General features: G+C 34.8%; 1 protein-coding gene across 1 annotated transcript in view; it reads right to left on the reverse strand.

Annotated features, from left to right (window-relative positions):
• Positions 1 to 24,247, reverse strand: part of SYT14 (synaptotagmin 14) — a 78,563-nt gene that overhangs the window by 15,483 nt on the left and 38,833 nt on the right. Inside the window, exons 5-6 of the mRNA XM_053938454.1 lie at positions 5,285 to 5,553; positions 2,996 to 3,445 (exon numbers count right to left, since the gene is read on the reverse strand). Of these exons, the coding sequence (XP_053794429.1) occupies positions 2,996 to 3,445; positions 5,285 to 5,553 (719 nt within the window). The remainder of the gene's footprint in view (positions 1 to 2,995; positions 3,446 to 5,284; positions 5,554 to 24,247) is intronic.

Below are 24,247 nucleotides of genomic sequence, written 5' to 3' on the forward strand. Positions count from 1 at the left end.
GGGGTGAAATCTTGGGTGAAAATGATATTTTTGTGAATGTATTTGTAAATTTGAAGCCATGTGTAGCTTTGAAACCTACTTAAGGAACATACTAGTATCATGTCATCACCACGACACGCACTTGTTCACATTTTAACAATAATCAGAGATTGCAGGCCCCACTCACATCAACATGTTTGAAAGGCTCTGAACTTGCTGATCTACCTTTAGCCAGCTTCCCTTGTGTACAGCTTTAAGGTATCACTGAAAAAATACTGAACTTCACAGGATACAAACTGTTCTTCTACAATCATAAAGCATATGATTAGCTAATAAAATACATTAATATAATATCAGGCACAGACAGAAGGAAATAAAATACATTTCTGCAGAAGAGCTTAGCATAGATATTTCAATGGATTAGGAAGTTTCAGTGACAGAAGGTATATTTAATATATAAAATCCATATAATGAGAAGCAGTTGAAAAAATAGGACACCTGTCATGTGTCCAAGAAATATCTTCATAAAAAAGCTGTCACATATAAATACTTCTCAGCAACAAAACCCTCTGCAAACCCTCAGCAACAAAACCCTCTGCAAAACCCTCTGTAATTTCCCTCTGAACAAGGCAAATTTAATTCTGAATGTAGAATGTGCCTCAACATGGATTTTATAATTACTAATATCCTTGAGCAACTGGATATCTCCAAATTCAAACAGCACTTACCTTTTCCTGTTTAATAACTCCTTCCTGACATTTATGATTAGTTGTACATAAAGACTGCTGGTTTATTCTAGCAAAAGGACAGTTAAAAAAGAATACAATCAGGGTGTATAAATATACCCAGCGGCAAACAACTGAAAAGGGTAGGAACTAATTAAGCTCAAGGCCAATGCTGGCAGAAGAACAAATGGTAATAACTTGGCCATGAAGAAATTCAGGTTGCAAACAAAACAGCATGATGTTTTCAGATGAAAAATCACAATTTTGTGATCAAGATGACCTGGCTGTTTTAAGTAACCAGGGCTTGAGCTCAAGAGTCCAAGGATGCCACTCACTTCCAGTCAGACATCCTAAAATCACAATGAATTTTAACACTCTTGCAAAAAAAAATAGATGTTAAATCCTGCAATAAATCTGCTCACTGAAAAAAATACTATATTGGCTATGAATAAGATAAAAATACCTATAAATTCAGAAATTAATAAATTCCCAAAGGTTTAAAACCTGATTTGAGTAGTTCCAGAAGACTAAGGATCCTCATTCAAGCTATCATGACTCTGAAGAATCCTTTCCAGCAACAGGTAGAGCTGCTTAAATCCTGTCACAACAATAAACTCTGAAAGATCCCTTCACTTTCTACCAATATTTCTTATTCTTGTTCCAACCCCCAAAAACTGAGGAGCGAAAAATGCTGACACACCACACCTTATCATAATAGAAAATAAGGAATAACTTTATCATCTTTTATGCCTCATGGAACTTATTCTTATTCTTCCTATCACAAAAACTTAAGAAAATAATACTGAAGAATAACCAGTGCACATATAGGATACATCAATCAATCACAAACCTGGCCCATTTACTGCCCTTTTTCACTGACTTTAGTAAATTTTATACACAAACCTATGGAAAACATGCAAATTAAGCAAGTACCTTTAGAATATTCAATGTTTTGGGTCATGGGGTGCTTTTTTCCAAGCTGTGAAACTAGCATACTTTTCACTAAGAAAGTTTGCTCTAGAGAGGTGAACTATTTCATCCTTAGATTAGATTGATTTGTGCTTCTTAAGGAACTATGAGAAATCTGCTCTATTGTCAGTTGATCCTCCACCAGATCCATGACTTAACCTCAGCTTTTCCTAACAAGTCTATTTTCAGTCATTAAATAAAACAGCCTTTTATTTTGAGTCTTTGGCAATACTCATGTTCACCAGAAATGCCATTTGGAACGATCCAAACTTTTTTTTCAAAATGCAGAACAAATTAATTGCTTTGCTTCACCTAAAAAAATATTTTCCTTTCTTTCACTTCTCCCCCTCTTTTTCTTTTATTGATTGTTAAAAGAAAAAACAAACAAAAAATACATACATTGACCAAATATGGATGTCCTTGATAATCATCATTTTTTTCTCCCCAAAATGTATCTGTAATATAGCACACATGCAACTCTTAAGCAAGGAATACTCAAGCACTCCTAGTCTAGGATGCCCAGACCACAACATGACAAACATTCTCTTTATGAGACTTTTGTCTTTCTGGACAAAAGCATAGTTAAATTCTTAAACAACAAAAAAGAAGATGGTGATCACTGCCAGTTTAGTGATCTTCTGTGTTTATCAATAATGATACCTATGTTTATCCTTAATTACTGTTGCTTTGCTTTATTAGAAATATTATTTGGGGAACAAAAATTATTTAGTTCATCAGATAGGTAGGAGGTTTTTTTCAGGAAAAATCATTTTCAGTTTCAACTACTTTTCACTTCAGACTGAACTAGAAATCAATTATTTCCAAGATTCTAATGTGAAGTTATTAAAAATTGCTTTATACTCTCAAAATTCCTCTTTCATATCTTTCTTTCAAGGAAAATACCTATTTTCAACTAAGACTTAATTGCAACAGATGGAGGACATTTGCTAGTATAGCTTCTTTTTTTTTTCCACTCTGGTGTGTTCTTCTTTTTAAACTGAACTGCTGCAGGTGGTAAAGATAATACTATTACACACATATACATATCTATATGCAAGGAAACATACATTCACCACTATATCATTATTATTGGACTGGAAATTTCTAAGTAATTAAAAGGAAAAATACAGCTAGCTTTTGCAGGTGGAAAGTGAATGTACTTACAGAAGCTCTAAGGAAATTTTCATTGTGCTAATGCAGTGCTATGATTGTTCAAAAAACTGAGTGGATGTGATGACTCTATAAATGCACACACTATTCTTATTAAGAATTCAGGACACTGTATCTCACTGCATTCTTATTCTGCCTCATTTAATACTTACAGGCAGACTGTAAGAAGGTTCCAGTATCACTGGCACTGACATCTTCCCTTGAAGATTCAATTTTGTCAAGTAAAAAATCTTTTCTCCCACAATCCTCTCCTTTTTCATGCGCCGTACGCTGTACAGTCGAAAGCGAACTGCATAATTCCCAATCATTTCAGACTCGACGTGATTAAATTTGAATGTCTCTGTGAAGACAGGGCACGGTCCCCGCTGGATGCTGGTTTTTGCTCTCTGCTTCTTTATAGGGAGAAGAACTAGGTGTACTTGCCACGAGCTTCCACCTGCCCTGCTGTATGTTGGAATGTCTGTGACAGCTGTCACTGTCACCAAAAGCTTCTGTTCCTGTGAGTCATAGTCAAAAGTCACATCCAGTGTGCCATATTTAGCTACTGGCTCAGGATCAAAAGGTTTAGGAAGCTGTGAAGATGATCCTCGAGCTGACATATCCTGAAGAAGAAGAGAAAAAAAGCCATTTATTTATTTATTTATTGCATTCTATTATTGAATCGAGCATGGAAATTATGGTTTACTCCAGACAATATGAAGGCACTATGATCTTTTTGTTCACTTCTTAAGCAAGATTATTAAGTACTGAAAGCTGGCTGGCAGTCAAGATGAAATCAAGACTTTACCTGGCCAATACCACCAAAAGCCAGGAGCCAATCAGTCTGAACTCAGATTGAATTAAGCTGTAATGATCTCTTCTTCTGTGCCTCACATGTTAAAATGTATATACATTTGTTACAAGATAAAACCACCTATTTCACATATTTTACACATGTATTTTAAAGTTCACCTTTTGCATTGCTTGAAGAGACAGCTAATGATTGAGAGCACAGTGAGATGCCAGAAAAAATACAGGAATTACAAAACTACTTGCACACATAGCTCTTGTTGCAGCCTGCAAGAGTTATATGAATATGCCAAAAATTATCGTAGAAACAAAGACTCACAGCAAATTTTGGGTTGGAAGGGGTCCTAAGGATCTTTTAGCTCCAACCCTCTGCTATGGCCAAGGATGTCACTATCATGACTTTATTCTTGTAATTGTACTGGAACTGTAGAAGATGCATCTGTTTTGAACTCATCTTCTGAACTCACTGTAAACCATATTAGTCCTAAAATTGTATTTTAAACTGAAAATTCAGATGGTTTATTATCACCTCAAATTTTGAATAAAATACTAATCCCCTATAAAGTTACAACAGTCAATTTGAAACAGAAAATATTTACAAGTACAAGTCAACCCACTGCTCATACAAAAAATCATTCCAAGTATGTAAAACAAAGGTATTTCAAGTGTGTTTTCACATTATCAAAGATAAGCTTGTTTACATAAACAAACAGATGCCAAGACAAAGCCTTCTAGGCTAAGAAATGTTCTTATTTTAACCTGGCTGCCACATAGCTGTGGGAATGCATTCCTCTAAAGCCTTCACTCCTGAAGCTTTGAGTGGCTATGAAAAAAGTTGTCAGCATTCTCAGTTCTTACTGAATATGCTTACATTAACGACTGGATTGACACAAAATGGGAAGGCCTTGCAGCTGGGCCTTGCAGACCTCACACCAGCACCCCAGGTACACATCATCAACTTACCAACAGGGCTGCTTCGACAGAAACATCAGGGCTGAGCTCTAACACACACTTCAAAACTTCCGGTAGCAACAAAAGACAAATTTGTACCAAAAGAGCTTCTTCTGCACATGGCATCACTAATTAGACCTACCCATAGATGTCAGTGCAGTAACTGGTTGTTAAAGGCATTTCAATAAAATATGTGTCAAAAAAGTTAAGTTTCTTCACAGTAAAAAATACGTATATATCATTACAATTTATAGCACAAAATAGTAACATTAAGTGGCCCAAATCACTATACAGCATCAACAATTGAAAAAAAAACCTTTGTAATTTTCTTTTTTTTTTTTCATAAAACTTATTTTACATTATGGGGTGTTCAGCATTAACTTTTATTTGGGTTGTCTGAAAAGTCATGTGGAAGAATTTTGACTACAGTCCTTACAGTGTGATGAAATTTTCTGACTGGTTTAAAATGGTTTAAAAAATAATTCGCTCTTACTGGGAGCTAGTTTGAAAGCTAAGGTGCCATAAAGATAACTACAGCAATCTGAACAATCTGAAATCCTACTGTCATATTTTCTGACAAACTACCTTTTTTTTTTTTTTAAATTAAATGAGCTGTAGTATTAGTGCCCGTATAACTGTGTGTGTGTTTTAATCTTTAGATTAAAAAAAGTGCTTCAGCACCCTCAACTATTTTCATTTACCTCTGGACTGAGAACCGCTGTGCTATCACTTGGAACATCCTCTTCGTATCCTTTGTTATGAAAGCTTTCTATCTCGTGACCCGTGCTTCCCTCACTTGGGCACTTATATGAACATCTTGGGCTGTTGCTACACTGGGAATATTCACATTTGCTGTCTCCAACTTCGGAAGGCGTACAGGAAAGATGAGGAGAGCCACTGTCATCCTGGTATGGAGGCGGCTGCAGTTCATCCAGTGGAGGTGTTCTTCTCATCCTCTGAATGCAGTTCGCTGAGAATAAGTGAAAATGCTTTGCTTACTTTCTGATTATTCACTGTTCAAACAGTTCTGTGGGAAATGTAAATCTAAATGCCTGGACAGAGTATTTAAAAATCTATGTATGTCTTTTTTTTTAACTTTACATTTCAAATCAGATGAAAAATACTACTGAAAAAAAATTGTTAAAAACGGAAATGAGTGATCTCTCGGATGAAAAAAATTTAGATAAAAGCAAAGTTTTAAGTGTATAGTCAGAATAGATTGTGCAAATCACATGTAAATAAATATAGCACGGATATGACATGACAAAAATTCAAGGCTTGAATTTCAGGGATGCTTACCTTGCAAAAACCTTTGGATATCTTAATTCAGATTCTGTGCAGATGGAATGTAGGCCAATTATGGAAACAAAATGCACTCCCTAAAGCCATGATATCAAGCTGATTACCTCCTGTGCAGTTGCCCACCAGGGAGACACTAAATTAAACTCTGAAGACAAGTAAGGTACTAAAAAAGACAACCTTTCACACAAGTGAACTCTGCTCACCAGTGAATTTAAAAAGTGAAGCAGTGTCTCAGATTCCTTATTACTTGTTAAGGGCAGCTAAAGGGTACGTATCCAGTGTCTGCAAGTTACACGCTACCTCTAGTCACTAAAGACAGTGGAAAAAGGATCATGAGCAATCTTGTGCTTGGGATGAACACTTGCTGCTGACCATCTTTGCTTTTCTCACTACATAGATAGATAGATACAAATGTGGTTATACATCTCAGAAATTAAACCTGATGCATGGCTAACAGAAAGTCAATTAAAAATAATTACATTTAAATTTTTTTATCTCATATTTTACTATGCAGCATTACACAGTTGAATAGAATTAGGAAAAGACAGCAAGGTGTGTAGCAACTGAAATGAAAGGAATATCAAGGACAGGTAAAGAACTGTCTCATATTTCGTTTACATTTTCTGTAGAGGTTTCAATGAAGATTTCAATGCCCCTGACATAAAGAATTACCTTATACATAAAATTTCAAAGCAAAAATGTTTTCTAGTGTCAAACATACCATTTCACTCACAGAAAAACCTACCAAACAAGCAAGTTAAAGAAAGTATTAACTGAGGAATGTAGGGCTCTTCTCTATTTCAACAGCTCCTAAAAGAACCATGGCAAACAAGTAATTAAAAGACTCCTACAAGATGAAACCACTACTTGAATTGTAGTCATCTGTCTAGCAGATAAACATAAAACCTAACCTGTGAATATTAGACAACTCGTGCCCGTGAAACTAGATAGACATGATTTTAGAAGCTAAACTGATATTTTAATCATAATAGAATAAAGATGTGTATCATTTGGCTGTCTATACAATGAAAACTGGATTTCCTTGTCATAATCTATATAATTAAATATTCTAGAAAATTCAGAAATATAGCATTTCTTCTCATTGTTGCCAAAAAGCAACAAACGGCATTAAATGAGACAGTAACCACCTGGCAGCCCTGAGTTTCTTTCTGTTCACTTGTCATCAAGTCTGATAAGAATTTTTAACACCCAGCTTTTCCATAGTCTAATGAAATCAAAGTGTGTCCAGGTAGTTATCAACACCATTATTGTCTTACATGAGTAAATAAATGACTGTGTGACTCACTTTTCTCACTTTGATGAACTCCATTATATGTCCCTATGGGAAAAACTGTACAGGGTGTGTGACAGAAAAGGTGCTTTTAATGTAGGCATGGAAGAAGTGAAGACAAAATTCTTATTAACCAGCTGTGATTCAAAAATCTCAGAAAAAGCTAAAATACTGGGGCAGGTTTTAACTACATATTTTTCAAATTTCAGTTTAACAAACTGAAATAGCATGTAAATTCTTAAAACAAGTATCTGGGATTAAAAATCTAGAGACACCCCTGTCTAGAGAGTTACAAGCTGGTTTTGAACAACAGCTTTCTCTACATAAAAAGATATCAAAGTTTTCAAATTAATTCTCAAGGAGAAATAGTCTCATTTTAATTTCTCCCTCCCCACATTAAATGATGCAATAAAATGAAAATTTTTTGTTACTGCTTTTTGAAAAGCATGAAGATTTGAATTCCTTTGAGACATTTTAATGACATCAAAACCAAATGATATCACATACAGTAGTAAATACAGAAATACTAAATATCTGATCCTGGGTATTTTCCTTAAAAATTACTTAGAAGTAGTGACTAACTTTGACAATTTGTCTAACAAAATTCTGCATATGTATTTAGTTTAGTTTAAAATACAAAACCACTGCTAGTGCTTGCTGGCTTATCACAAATTGTATTTGAGAAAAACATTTGGAGCCAAAGGGTAAGTGCATATTTACACATGAAAGTACACATGAAGTGTGTGCATATTTACACATGAAAGCCTGTGTGTTACGTACTCTGTACCTTTTATTTAAGGCGTAATTTCAAACACAGCTATGTATACTTCTGTTCTGTGACAAAGCCAAAGAATACCTCCCAAAGACCACTGAATGTGGCTAACAACATCTGCTAAAAGAGTTACAAGCAAGTGGGTACACTGAAAATCTAAAATTAGTCATTGCATTGCTTCTATGCAAGTTTCAAATCACATAGAAAATACCTTTTGTAAATTCATTTGTAATTGAAATAAATCATTTAAATAACTGTATCACCTTGGACTACATAGGGTAAAAAACAAGCCAACATATGTCCCAAAAGTGGAAGTAAGATACAATCACAAAGAAATCTAATCAGATTTAGTCTGAAGTTCCTACCAGCCAGAAAATGGCATAAGAGAGGAAAGACAAATAGAAAGAAAGAATAGAAAGACAGAACCTTACATTCAGTTGTCCATTCAAAGGACATGAAAATACTTGGCATTCTCATGATATGAATGAAACTAAATTTGTTTAGTAATGAGTATTTGGTAAATTCTAAATTGATAGTACAGTGTATTGGTGTCAGTAGGAAGATTTGAATAAACACACCTCCATAGGACAGATTACAATTCAAAGGGGGATGATACATACCTCACCATCAACCTCAAGAGACTCACAAGTTAAATCTGACACAGCAACCTAGGCCAAACTGAGCATTCCTGGAACATACAATTGGTAACTATGAGAAAATCCAAAAAATTTTCAGTCATTTTGCTGGGAGGGAATAAAAGTTTAAAGATGTAGTTTACCATAAGAAATGCTTTAAGTTTTCAGTTACTACTTGAAATTGCTTCTTCCAAAGCTGCTCATTTCTCTTCTCAGTTCTGGTCTCTCATGGACCATGCTAGGCTGCACATCTCACCATGCAGCTGGTGAGGTCCTTTTCCCATGTTTACAGCATCTAGACTTTCCTGTTGTAATTATTTTTCCCAGAGGTTCACAGCAGCAGCAGCAACCCAGTCTCCCCTAGCCCATATTTCCTGGGTAATTCCAAGAACACCCATCTCTTAACATGCAAAAAGAAACTGCCCTTGTGCCTTTAATTCCCCTGTCTCATAAGCCATCATTAACTACACTTCTGCAGCTTCAAGTTTCTCACGTACAGTACTCCTGTAAAAATTCACATTGTTGTGGGAGGCAACAATATCACAACACCCCTACTGGAATCTGGCTGCCAGTTCCTTTAAAATAAATAATCACTTCATAAATCACTAATTTCTGCAAGTCATATTTTGTAATTGTCAGAGTATCTTCATACTCAAATGGTACCTTTCCTTTCTCTAATATATCTCTGCTCACAGTCTGCTACATAATTATTTATTTTTTAAATCAAATGTAAATTTCAAGTTTTCAAGCCTTCAAGGGGTTCTATGTAAATGTTAAGACAATTTAAATAAAACATAAAATGAAATACATGTTTAAAAATTAAAGAAACCTTTCTTATTCTGAATGATTAAATACCCTTAGAGATTTCTGATAGGCAGCACAGACAGTCCAAATGGAATTTTCATGTTTGAACTCTTCTACCATCCAAAAATATTATGTTGACTGAATTACCCCACATTACCGGGAGAATAAATATAAACATTAAATATTGAATGAAACTTCAGGCCTCTCCTTCTTTTAAAATGAAAAGCTTACATGCATTTTTGTGAGGACAAACCCAAATTATTTCACAGAACAACAAATTACCTTGGCATTATTCTATTTCTTTTCCAAAAGAGTTCTGGAATGAGTCATGCTTAATGAAAAAAGGGGAATATAGGAGTGGTATGCGGTCATTGTGGACAACAGAAAAAAAATTCTTTTATTCGCATTTGCTTTCCTGTTGCATTTACCACATTTTAGACTTCTATTCACAGTTGAACTATCTTCTACATTAGACAATTCACCCTAAACAAGAAAAAGTATCGTATCTGTTTGAAAGGTGTTTTTTTTCTTTTCCCCAATAATAGATAACTGTATTTCCTAATATTTATAAGATTCCATACACTATGAGCTTACTCTCAGACCTATGGAAATCAAAACAGTATTGCTGTCATTTATACCTGATGGCACATGAAGCTTTTAGCACTGCATTTTCCTCTCTCTCTCAAGCTAATGTTACTGGTCATTCATGCAATAAAAAGGTTTTCTTTTGCTTTTTAAATAAAAGTATTAAAAATGATAGAATTATCTTTAGGTCCAGTCCTTAAAACTTCAATTTTCTTCCACAGGAAAGGTCTAAGACCAACTGAAACACATTTAGGTTTTTTGTTTTGTTTTTTTTTTTTTACTGTGTCTGTTTATATCTTGAGCCTGTAGAATTACAGCTGGGTTTTGTTTCCATAAAAAAAGAAAATTGCTGTTTGCTCTCTGTACTTACTAGAGCACTTCTTATTTGTAAGAATTTATGTGCTGTTTAACAGAGTAATACAGAAGAGCCCAGCACTAGTGAAAAAAAAAGCTTCTCAAAGTTAGCCCCATTTATAACATTTTAACTACAAATACATTATTAAAAGCATTATTGTGAATTAGCTGTCAAAGACATTCTTTTGTTTCCTTCCCAAATATTTTGGTCGTCTTTCAATTAAAATTATACATTGCCATCTATTGAATTAATTTGTTTTCAATTTAAGTATCATTCTCTGGTTCCTTATACAGCATTGATATTAATTGGAATAGGAAGGAGTTCTGCTACCTGGTTCTGTATTTCTACTTTTCAGTTGTCCAGAATACATCTAAATAATGCTTAAATCTAATGGTTCAATATTTTTAATCTTTTATTGATGTGAATATCAATATATCAAGCTCGAGAACACTTTTTTTTTTACTTTTAAAACCTCTTGTTTTCTGAGACCCCATTCAGCTCTAAAGCTTTTTGAAATCTGTGATCTTTAAGAAGTGAAATTGTTTGCTTTCTCTTTCATAATTATATTTCCTTAGGTAAAGCATATGTACAAAGTATGCCCATTCAGGTAGAAAAATGTATTTTCTGTTCTATTTAGATGCTGGTTACACTTTTACTATTTTTATAAGCAGCCAACTTTCCTTTACACTACTTTTCAGATCACTATGTTGGCTAACATAATAAATGAACAGGTATTCCTATGCACCTCTGCTCACTGTTTTTTCCAAGTTAACAAAATTGTTAGAAAAATATCACTTCCAAAAAGGTAATAAGTTAAATGAATTCATAGAATCCTCCTTTTATTTATTCTTCCCTCTTTTAAAATATGCTAGAAGTCCTGCTTGCTGAGGGTGATTGACAACCTGCTTTGAAATCTTAGGAGTATCTTGGTGACAAGGAAATGCCTTTTATCATGTCTGTGAAAATTTCCAAATTCGGCTCTCTTACCAGCATTTATGGATGCTTTAGGAAAATTCAGAGCTTAATAGCTAAAAGCTTTGAAAATTCTCCCCACTATAAAGCATCCCAGGCCCCTGAGAACCCCAATTTCTCACCAGAGTGTGCAAAGCAGCACCTCCCTCATACCTCTAAACAGCAGCAGCAGGATGTGGGCTTAGGAAATATTTCCCTTTCATTACTATCCTTCTTTTGAGTACAGTTATCACCTTAAATTAAAGCTCAAATTCCAGTCCAGTTGAATTCTACTACGGTTGTGGTATTAAGCTCAGGAGTTGAGCAGCAATGAAGTGCTGAGAAGGTGAAAAAGATCCCACAGAGGTCTAAAGTCAATTCCCAGTGAAGTATTGTAACACACAGCTAATATTCCTGTAATGTTCCTGCTCTCACTCTGTTCAGTCTCAAATGAGGAAACAAAGTGTGATTAGAAAGCAAGATTAATGTGTTGTGTGGATAATTTTATTGAGCATTTTAATGTTTTTGCATCTAATTTCAGGCACATTTTGTTTTATATTTGACAAAAACAAAAAATACATAGCTTTTAAAGTGACACAAAATTCCCCTTTCAAGATCCTAATTAATTTACTGATATACACAAGATACGTTCAGCAGTGTATACAATACTTACAGTACTTAACTATCAGAATTCCCTCATTCTTTTTTCCATACTTTTAAGTAAAATAAAACTGCTCTCTTATTAGGAACTCCTTCTGCAACTTAAAATGCAGTAACTTCATGGTTTCTTAAAAGTACCTTTACCCTGGTAGCTGCATTTTGCAATTAAAAAAAAAAAACTCTACCATTTAAGCTTTCTATTTCTTACTTAACCCCAACAGGTGAAAATTAACCATAAAAGGTATTTCCCATCAAGAATTGCTTACAGAATAGGAACACAAAGCTTGATTCCTCTGCCTTGTTTTCACAGCATTTTTGACTGCAAAGGATTCTCTGTTGGAGTGAGTCACTAACAAAGCAGCACTATAAGGATTATGCATGAACCATTTCAGTAGGGCATGAGTTAAATTTTCTGCCCATCTACTTCAGCTATATGATCACAATTTGGCTATCTCACAGCTGTTAATAGAGATATAAGTGAAATATATATTATGGAGGATACTGGTAGTATTATAATGGTAGAAGTTAACACGTTTGGCATTTTAAGGATGGAGAACTTAAGTACAGGGTGAAAACAAGATAATAAAGATTGCTGTGAATCTAGCTCAGAAGTACTCCTCATCACAGAAAGCTTTCAGAGAACAGTGGAACAGAAAAACAGAAACCAAGTATTTTACAATAGTACTCTAGCCACTTCTTCTGTTGGTTTTTGAGGGTTTGGTTTTGTTTGTTTGTTTTTTTTAGTTTCTATTTATTTATACTTTGGGCTTGTAAATTATTATTAATCTAAAATTAACTTGAAATTAATACCACCAGCAAAATGAAAAACTCCTATAAATATAACACCATCAACAAGAAAAACTCCCATATATATCCCCACAGAATTTTCCAATATAATAAGTTTTGCAGTGGAAGAGAAGGAATTGAAAATAAAAAATAAATCATGTGGGTGGGTAAAAAGGTACATGGAATAAGGAAAAAAAAGGCAAAAGGAGAAAGTAATGCAATGATTCAGGAAAAAAAAAAGTGGTTTGTTCTCAACTAAACAAAGAAAAGAAATAAAGGGAGAGAAGTTTAGTAGATCTGCATAGAAAATGAAAAAGTGCAAAGAGAGAAATAAAGAACAGACAAGATGCAAGCAGGAATGAAAAATTACAAACAGGTAAAATAAAGCAAAAATGACAGAGGAAGAAAGAGGGAGGAATGGGAAAATAAAACAACATATGACATACAAAAAAGTAGTTCAGATCTGAGAAAAAAGCAATGTCAACAGAGCAAAGAGATAAAAGAGAAATCAGTGATGTCTGATGGGTGGAAATATCCATATTTGTAGGTGAAAATCTGCACAACCTAGAGAACACAGCAACTTACATTCCAGGGAGGCAAGACACTTCTCACAATTAGCATCTATTTTTGAATTTATATCTTATATGTATTGTTATTTTTCCTTTAGTCAGGAAGACAATGGTAATTATTTATTCAGATCCTGGAATTCCAAAGGACCTTGATTTCTCTTATCTATTCAGGCACTTTCTCTCCTTCACACACTGGCTCAGTGGTTTGCTTTAGTAAAATGGACTGCCTTCTCTGCAGTATATTAAAGTATTTCTGGTAAAATCATTCTAGAAAAATCCGATTTTTTTTTTGTTTTGTTTTGAAACAGCTCTCATAACTTTAGCAAATAAAAAAGCAGCTAGAACCCAGAAAAAAAAATCTACTATGATTTCAGTTTGCAGGTGCACCTAACAGGTCAACAGTAGAAGAAAATTGTCTGTGTAGGGTCAAGAACTCCTCTAAAACCTTTCAGTTATTATTGTCTGTAGAAAGTTTGCTTAGGAATGGTTCTGGTATCATTTACCAGAGCCAACTCTCCAGAAAATGAAAGGCAAAATAGACACTGTGAAATCACAGGAAATGGATATGCTTCGAGACCAAGGTATCTTTCCTTCACACACCCAGTAAGAGGGCTAAGAATTCACAGAAAAGGCACAGATTAACCAGCAGGGAGCACATCAGTCTGTTCTGCTCACGCCAGCAAGGCCTCAAACAAGTTTCTCCAGGCATAAAGAAACACAATTATTCAAAACTAAATTTCTTGCTCTTCTTTGCGGCGCTTCTGAGACCTCCCACTGTCATAGACGAGCCGATTTACTAGACTTACATGTAACGTATGATGTAGGTGTTGCTATGTTTCCATAGCTGTCATACAATTCACAAAATAGGTAATTTTCTGCATTTTGACAAGACTAAATGAATATGAGTCTGGCTGGTAAAGATATTTTCATTCAGCCACAGCACCAGCCATAACAGTTAGGCAAGAGCTTATGAGGATGAGAAAACAGTGGCCAAGCTGCATAAGGGCTCCTAAGACTTAGGAGCACGCTGCTTCAGCCCACAGCAAACAGCAGGAGAAGAACTGCTCTTCCATGTCATCCACCCAAGCAAACAGCACTGAACAATCGAGGAACAGTCATTCTCAACACACTGAACTTCCCAAAACACTTTCTGGAGAATTGTGTTGTCATGGTCTTAACTCACAATAATAAACCTACCAGCCATTGGCACAGAGTGAAAATATGCCTATCCATCAAAATGTTTTTCTCATAGACCTTTCTAATACCAGAAAAAATGTATATATCTAATTTGAAATTACTGTATGATGCTACTTGCCAAATAAGAGACTTAAAGGTGGTGCAGAGCAGTTAATTAGTAATCAAAGTCTGACAGCTACAGCTGCAAAATGTTTGTATGATAATTTCAAAATTGAAAATTATTTATTTCACTCTACATGAAATTAGTGTACGCTCATTAGAAAGTCAGTGATTATCTTGAAAAGTACTACAGGAACATTTTGGTAGCTGTGCTACAGCAGCAGAAATACACAACACATGTCTCCGGGCCAATTATCATCACACCCTTCCTCCTAATTTGGTGTCAGTGAAGTTTTTAGATCTTAGCCTTACAGTTGAAAACATATTCAGCAGAATGATGTTTAACATGGTTCACAATTAGAACATTGCTGCATCCTGCATTAAATACACACGACCTTCAGTGTAGCACTTCTATTGTTAGAAACAAGCAGACAAACAAAACCACCAACCAGCCAAAAAAAAACCCCAAAAAAAAAAAAAAAAGAAAACCACAAAAAACCCCAAAACCCACCATTACCAACACTAAAAAACAACCTCAAACCCAATCCCAAAGAAACAAATACAAGGAGCAGAAGAGATCCAGAATACTTTGCTAACTGGTGGCATTCTACTATAGTATCATTGAAAATTTTATTTCAACAAAATGAAAACATCAAGACACATACTTTTACATTATAAGTACCTTAAAAATAGTTTACACACACATATATGTAAACACACATACATACACACACACTCCATATGGCCATGTACCAGTAACAGGAACCATTTAAAGTTTATGAAATATTAAATATAATTAAGATTACAGTGAGAAAGTAATGTGCATTTCAAAATGCTGATGTTAGACAGCAAATATTGACCTTTGAAATTTAACAAGTGAAAAGAGCCTTAATTTGCTTGTTATTCCAACTTTAACAATAAGTATGATAGCTTACTTAGCAAAAAGAAAAAAACAAACCAAAACCACAACCCCACAGCATTTGCCATTACTTTGCATTAACATTTTGACCAGTCAACAATTCAGCAGTGATGAAATGTGCAGCTTGATTCAAAGACAAGGCTATTTAAGTAACTCAAAATAAGAAATGGTTATTGAAACATTAGAATTTTGATAAGCGATCACAGCTGCACTAGAATTAGTTTCTATAGCAACAGAGGAAATAATGTGGAGAATTGCACTGCAATACAAGATGGATTCCTTACAAACACTGATGTTCAAATAGAAAACTTCAAAATTATTCACTGTGTTAAAATATTTTTATTAAAATGGTTTTTCAAACAGCCTATATCTTGTACTTCATATATTGCACTACCTTTGTTCTCTGGTATTCCAGTCTAGTCTATCCATTCAAGTTTTCACACTTTTTCCCATTGCTTATCTTCTTATTTTAAAATTAATTAAAGTGACTTATTCTGATACTGGATCTTTAACCTCAAATTAATCTTGATTTTCAATGACTTGTTTGTTATCCCTACAGAGAAGCACACATTACATTTATTTTTCAAGCAGAGCCCTTGTGAGACAGCAGAGAATGCTTTGCACATACTATTCATAAGAAGATGCATCACAGCCATGAGAATTAACATCACTATGGAACTTCAGAAACTTACAGTCATGCGAGACTTGCAGGAGCTTTTATCAGTGTGCACTCTCATGTCCTAAGCATGATTAAGAAACCATTGCAAACCTATTAGTATTCATGGACTGAATACCCATAAGATGGCAAGATAAAGCCTTTCATCTGAGCACACCTTTTAGATTTCAAGTGTTGCTCATTTCTAACACCAAGAATTATTGTTTCATTGCATCATCCCCGATTCCAACTATTTTTGGCAACTAATTAAAAGCATATGCCTGAACCTTTTATGTATTTTGCCCTTATAATGAGACCTATTACTCTGGCTTATTCCACCCTTTTGAGTTCCAAAGTATCTTTCGAGTTACCATGGATACAAGTGATATGCTTTCTCCCACAACTGCTTTGTGTGCCTTATCGAACACCAGAAAACTGGCACAGTAGGAATCTAAGCCATCTATACAGGATGAATATCTAACCCCTTCAAGTGTTTGTCTTCCTCTTTCTGCCCCCCATCCCCCCCCCCCCAAAAAAAAATATGCCATATACTACCATTTATAATGAAATAAACAAGCAGGTTCTTTTCTGTCTGAAATTCAGACGTTTTGCTCAAGGAAAACAAAAGGAAAAAAGGTACGGACATTAATTCTTTTAATCTGACCAACACAGTTTCGGTGTTGAAATGAAAATAGAAATACACAATCATTGAGTTTGCTGCTTATTTTGAGTTGACAGAGTTTAAGTGTTTCTACATCAATATATCCAGAGAAGATATAAGACACAGCAAATCTTGATGAGCATTTCTGAAAGGAGTTGCAGAAACATTGCATGCTCTGAGATTATGCATAAACTAGAGTAAATAGAACTCCCCTAAACTCCCTCTTTATACCAATTTCTTATGGACATTTTCAAATGCAGATTGCTTTCCAACAAGCTGGGAATAATTTGTACTTATTCAGTGTAGAAGAGGGCAGTTAAACAGATTTTTCTCATTATGCTTTTTGTATTCTGACCTCTTCTTAAAAACAAAAGACTCTCACTGAGACAGCAAAATTTACACAGTATTCAAAAACCAAGTGCTGATAGCATAATCGGAATTTATGTGTGAAAAATAAAGGGGAATAACCAGAAGGAAAAACAAATTATTGTAATACAAACTTGACTCAGGACTGTTTCCCAGCTTTCAGTGCATTAAATCATTGGAAAGACATCAACTGTATAAAAGCGTCATGGTGGCAAATAAAGAGCAAGAAAGACAGAGAAGATTGAGTAGACAAATGCTGTTCTTGCCTCTTTTCCTCAGTTATCTAAACTTCTCTAAGTATTACAACAAAAAACATATTTGGCTTCTTCACATCCACAGGCTCAACCCTGCTTTAAAATACAGAGAATTTGAAGTATAATATCTGAGCCAGAGACACTGTGGCATAAACCCCAGACTCTTACCCTTGCTCATATTATGAAATAACTGCATCATTCTGCAAGTTTTCCACAAGTTTTCTAAAAAGTTCTTTACTTTATGAAGCAAAGAATCCTTGAATATTTTCATTTTTCTAACAGTGTCAATGTAGGCTAGACTTACATTTCCCAGGATTTCTTTTAACCTTTAAATTTAACTTCTAACTGTCTCAAATTTTCTTTTGGGGACAAAACATCCATATAATGTTTTTTCTGTGAACTTTCAACTAGAATTAAATCTCACTTCTTTTTTTTGTCCCCTGAAAATTTCTTTTAAAAGTAACTGAAAGCTAGAGAACAAGGAAAAGGAACTCAAAATTGACTGCTACATTGTAGCATTTATGCTAAGTCATCTGTGCTACCAAAATATTACAATTCTGCAGTTTTATGTCAGTACCACTTATAAAGAAGAAAAAAAAAAAAAAAAAGCATCTGGAATTGTGGAGATATTTACAGAACAGCTCAGTACCCAGGCCATTACACTCACTGTTACACACGCTATTGTTTCTCCTCTGTATAATTTTCTCCTGGATTATCTTCACTGGGCATAAAAACACACAAGAGATTCTTCCAGTCCTCTCTGAGAAGAGTTAAAGCACAAAGTAGTCTTTTTTTTGAGAAATAACTACCATTGTTACCATCCCTCTAAAGTTCTTCCTTTTCAAAATATTGAAGTTCTCTGGAAATTGCCACAGTAGTTCCCTAGACTTCTGTGGCCAACAGATTGCCTTTAACACTTATGGCAACTACTGTTGCTATTTCAAAAGATTTTCTTCTTCTGAAGTGCCTTCTCTTTACAGGAAAGAAACGGCACCAGGACAAGCAGATGATTGAGAGCAGTGCTTCTTATTGCCAGTGAAAGGAATTTCACTCTGAAAACAGTCAAGAGAGCAGCTATTATCAAATAGCAGGATGATGAGTTTCTCTGAAGGAGAGCATTACATGCCCATCTCTTAACAGATTAACTATTCCTCAGTTAAGAGAGAAAATGACCATCAGCACAAAGTACGTTTTCAAACTTTACCAGTGCTACCCAAGAATTAGCTGCTGCCCACATTTTTGGTGTGGATATACAATTCATGAACCAAGAGTTGAGAAGAAAAGAAAACAATATATCAGAGTAGTATAATCAACTTCATTATCAAGAGCAGCTTTTAATTCATACATATACTTGCAAATTTTCATGGGATTATTGCTAAATTAAGATGTAAGTAAATGAAAATTATAAAGTCCAAGGAAAAGACATCATTATTCTCTCTCATTCTTCTAATCTAAAAATAGTTCCATTCTGGCATTATGTACTGCATTTAACAAAGCCAAATATAAAAGATTCCAAGAAAAATAGTTTTGAGAAGGTAGGTAAAAATTAATGCAAAATTAGACCAGTTTTCTGGTTTGTATCAATCAGATGTTGAAAATAAGTGCAGTAGTATTTTTTTTTTCATTTATCAAATTGCCACAAATGCTACAGATGCAACAGAAACACTTGGAAATATAATAAATCTTTATAAAATGTAACATAGATGACACCATACTTTTCACTCCAGAGTAGTGGGTTTCTTCTATTAAAATTCACAGGAAGAACTTGGGCAAAATTCTAAAGAGATACTGGTTTTAAATCTTACAAGCACCGTGCTAAGGATTTAAAAGCAAAGTTCAGAAGTCATTATTTCTGCTACCAAACTACTGCCAGAGCAGAACGCAGGGATAACCAAACAACTGATCAGATATAACCACAGAAAGTTTGAGCAAAATCAAATACCATTACAAACCATCTCTTCCAAGAAGATGTGAAGAAATTAGCCTGATCCCTGGAGTAAATCTTGACCAATTTAAACCAGAACAGACACAACCCTTCTTTTTTTGGCCAAAATCCACAGGGTTGGTCCGGGCCTTTTGGTTGTGAGTGTGTTTTCCGGTACAGATGTCAATGCTTTGCAGCGTCACCTGCTCAAATCACACACATCAGCTGTATTTGTTTGGGCTGAGCAGTTTCCAAGGAAAGAAATTCACACCTGAAGTCAGCCTCTTGAAGACATGATCCTTTTGTAGTTTCATTCTCCAAGATTTGGATTTTTCAGATACACATGCTCTTATCAGCTCTATTTTTAACCTGCTGCTCATATAGGATACTTAAAATTCTGAACATGTTTACATTATCCATCCAGCAGGCTAATGGAACGGCATACCAGACAGTCATGCATAATTCAAATCAATATCCTCAGGCTTGCAACTCTAAGTCAAAGCTGCCTTTAAATAAGCTGGGTGTGACTTTAACATGAATAAAATGTATCTAATTTTTAACCTTTATCTGGCAAATTGATATATTTGCAAAGGAACATGATAAAACTTCTTTAAAAATTAAAACAATTAGGAAGTCACGATAATTGAAAATCTTTAACAAAATACTTTTAAGGACAAAATTAAGAATGGTTCAACAAGACTGAAACCAAAGGTCAAAATGGAGAGCTGGGTCATTAGTATTTTTTTTCAAGCAAATTGTACAGATATATACACAAAAACACATGCTGCTGAACTACTAAGTGGTGAGAAGGTGAATGCAGCAAGATTTCCTATTTACAGATTTAAAGATCAAGCTTTAATTGAATTGGGCATAGGTGACCATGCAGAAAATCTTATACCCAGTTAACCATGTCTGCTGGCTTCTCTCAAAGGACCAGAATCAGAATTTACATAATAAAATAATTTTCCCTTTAAGTTGTCCTATGTGCTTTCATGAGACCATGATTCCTTCATAGCAGATAATCTTCAGCTGCACTGAAATGACCAGAAGCATCGCAATTAGCTAAGCATCCATTTCCAGTTTGTAAATACAGTGGAGGAAAGGTAATTGCAAAAAAATCAATCCCACCGCCCAAAAAACCAAAAGCTCGCCCCAAACTAAACGGACACAAACAAAAAAAATTACTTCAAGTTGTATAACATATCATGCTTACCCCTTCCCCAAGGAAATTATTCTAACAAATCCTAAAATTTAGGATAACTTCATAAGACAAGTGTTCCAAATAGCAAGTAAGAACTCATTTTGCAAGACAACAAATTACAGATCTTTGCCTCCACAGAAGCTACAGACACAATTTTATATTGTTTACTCAGATACAATATAGTCTCCAATAATATACTCAAAGTAGCTATGAAAATAGTTATCCTAACAATAAAATAAACGTTATCAGATTAAAATGGTAAGACTGTTCAATTTGTGTAAGGACAAAATATTCATTAAACCATTTCAAGAGAATACTTACAAGATAGTTACAGCATGTCTATGAAACTTATAAATATACATAAGGAAAATAATCTACATTAGGTAACAAAACAGAAAAATACTTCAGTTACAGAAAAACCCCTAATGTATTTTTACAAAAGAGAAGGTTAAAATGTAATGTGCTCAGGATATAATCAAACAGTCCTAATGGTAACCTCTCCTTAACCTACAGGGAAAATGCACAACTGGGAGGCAAACTTTAGTTTCGGACTAGAGTTAAAAATCTTATGGTTTTAACCTTTAAAGGTAAGAAAAATGCTCCATTTAGCCACAGCTGCTATAGAGGAAGAATTGGTAAGCCATTCTTTTGTAATATTCTTATGTAAAGTTCAAGATCAGGCTGGATGGGGCCTTGGACAACCTGATCAAGTGGGTGGAATCCCTGCCCATGGCAGGGGTTTGGAAATAGATGATCTTTAAGGTCCCTTCCAACCCAAAACATTCTATTATTCCATTCTAGGAAAGCTGTTCTAGTTTTTGGCTCTCATATTTACCTAAACTGCTCCATTGTGCTAATCTAGCAGCATGACTATTCTCAGGTGGTAAGTAGGGTACTGGGTAAAATTCCTTTTCCCAATGTACCCAATAATGACTACACAGAGATTTCCAGTCTACTGTTCAATCTTGTTTCTTAGTCACTCCTTCCACGATAGAGCCATGAACTCTCAGAATCAGCAAAAGCACTTGGTTCATCAAGGAAATTATCTTTACTGCTGATATAGTTCTATCTGTTGTGTTTATATCACAAAACAGTTCTACATTTTACGAATATAGAGCATCTATTTTAAATGCAAACTATTTCAGTGACTATTTCAGTCACTATTTCAGTCTTTGAACTTTTCCAAGTTAAAGATCTTATAAATTCCAGATTCAAACAGATAAGAGAGGTATTAAAAGAGTAAGTTTACAATAAAATGGAAACTTTCCTGTTATCATGAATGTATGATTTACATCTCTTCAGAGATATCACATTGCGAAGGGTGACTTTCTTCAAAGCCTTCACATCAATGCAAGGATATTTCTTCAAAGAATTCAAGATGCTGGCAGGAGGAACCTAATTTGAGAGATTGCTTTGCTCACTTCTACACATCACGAGAAAAAGCCCTTTCCCATTGGAAGACAGTTTTTCCTCCTCTTTGGAGCAGGTCTAGCTGGAAAAGGAATTTTTCCTGTGGAAAATCTTTTCATCATCCCTAACTCTGAGTTTTGTTACTAGGTTTCTTCTCTCAGCAGTAGATGATATGCATACTTAAACAGCATCTTTTTCTCCCCAGCATCTCTGCTGTCCATCTCAGGGTAAACCCATGATTTCAGAATTACCCAAATTCATTCTATCCATCACTTTCATGTGCTTCCTTTGGTTGAAAAGACTGTGCACAACTTTGATACTACCTATCTGGCTTTTAAACTCACAAGTCCTCAATGTAAATCCATTCTCTTCCAAACTGTCTTTCAACTCAGACATGGATCTCCTTTGCATTTCAATCCCTGTTTATGTCTTGCCTCCTCCATAAGATTCCTCAAGAAAATTCCATGAGTAATACTGAATTGCACATGTACTTTCTACCCCCATCTGTGAATTCAGCCTATTACAGGACTCAAGAATTTGTAAGCATTATGTATGTCTGCTATTCATACATGTAAAGAAGCTAACCTCAACATGATCATAGCCAAATTGCTCACAAGAAAATTTCCTTTCTATCAGGAACTTCTCACAAGACAAGGGGTAATACTTTCTTGGGAAGAAAAAAAATATATTAATTCTGCAAAACTGAATAAAAGACAGAGCAAGAGTTAGTCTTTAAATCACCTTAGTCTCTGCAACACTCAGTTGAGTATATTTTGTGGAAACACGCACCATAATTTCAAGCACTTAAGAGAACTGTCTTCCACTATTACAGAAGAACAATAGAGGTCTGTCATAATGCACTAGGAAGCTATTTTGGAACTCAAAAAAATCCCACTAAACCCCAAGCAAAAACCTGGTTAAAGAAGAAACACAAGAAAACCCAAACACACAACATCACAGACACTAAGTAGAAAGCATTGCAAATCAGGTTAGACACTATTCTGCATGTCCTTGAATTACAAAAGTATCTTTTTTACAAAACTATCCTTAAATATTCCCTTGATATAGCAAGGGATTCAACAGCCACACTCCCCAAAAGCTTCAAAATCACAAGACATCATTCTCTGACTTTTAAGGGCTGGGAGCCAATGAAGATTTATTTCAATTAACCAGAGGCAGACACACATGATCAGGAATCAGAACTTTGTATCATTAGTATTTTATCACTGCACTCTCCTGTACACTACAGGAAGATTTTTAATTACTCCTAGAATAAAAAATGTCAGGAGTAGATGCCATATAATAGAAAAACAAGAATAAGGAAGCTGGACCAATTAAAGAAATATTGTAACTAAAAAATCCCTCAAAAATCTCCAAAAAGTACATCAATAACATGAATTGATGGTACACAAGTACTATTAGATAAGATACACAAGTATGAATATCAGGAGTACTCACAGCTGCAACATGACTCAGCCTTCAAAATACACTCTGAAGCATTTAGAAATACTGCTCTAAAGGTGTCTTAAATCTCTTCATTAAAGACTCTTTCAAAGTACCTTGAATGTACTATTTGAAGCCTAAGCCCATCCGAAGTTGTAGGACAAAAAGAGTATTTACTTCCAATAGGTGTTACACCAGAGAAATCTCACAGGTAATCTGACAAAGACACCTAAGAAGAAAGTGGGTGGCCACCTTTTTCCTAAATACTCTTTTTACTGAATTTATTTATTTATTTAAGGCCCATTAGAGGAAAAAGAAAAGAAATAACTATTTATGATTGAGTATTCAACTGAGCCTTCAGTCCTCCAGTGTGAATACCAGTAGACAATTCTTTTCCATGGCAGATATATTTTTTGCCTGTAATTCTTAGTATCTGAAGCTTACACAGAGACCAATTTTGAGAGAACTTTGTGGCCTTATTTTGCTGAACACAATACAGCCATACAGAGGCCCTCACTCCATAATTTCAAAACAGTAAGTTTTCATTCACGCTTTGCTTGAAAAGAGATCTACTTACATGCAATGACAGAAACTAAACTGCAAAACATATGGTTATCATGGAATTTACTGAGTGATCCATTGTTCCTCTGTCAGCCTGTCCAAAGGCTTTCACCTCAGCTTGCTAAGTCTGAAGAAGTAGGATCCTGCTTCACAGAATGTATTTATTAATGAAAACCTGCCAGGTTGCTTAAACAGACTGGGGAGATTCACCTCTATACCACTTCTGAGATGCTCGTGAAGGAGATTTTAGTGTTTACATTGGAA

The sequence above is a fragment of the Vidua chalybeata genome, chromosome 3 (genome assembly GCF_026979565.1).
Source record: "Vidua chalybeata isolate OUT-0048 chromosome 3, bVidCha1 merged haplotype, whole genome shotgun sequence".
NCBI classification, from domain to species: domain Eukaryota; kingdom Metazoa; phylum Chordata; class Aves; order Passeriformes; family Viduidae; genus Vidua; species Vidua chalybeata.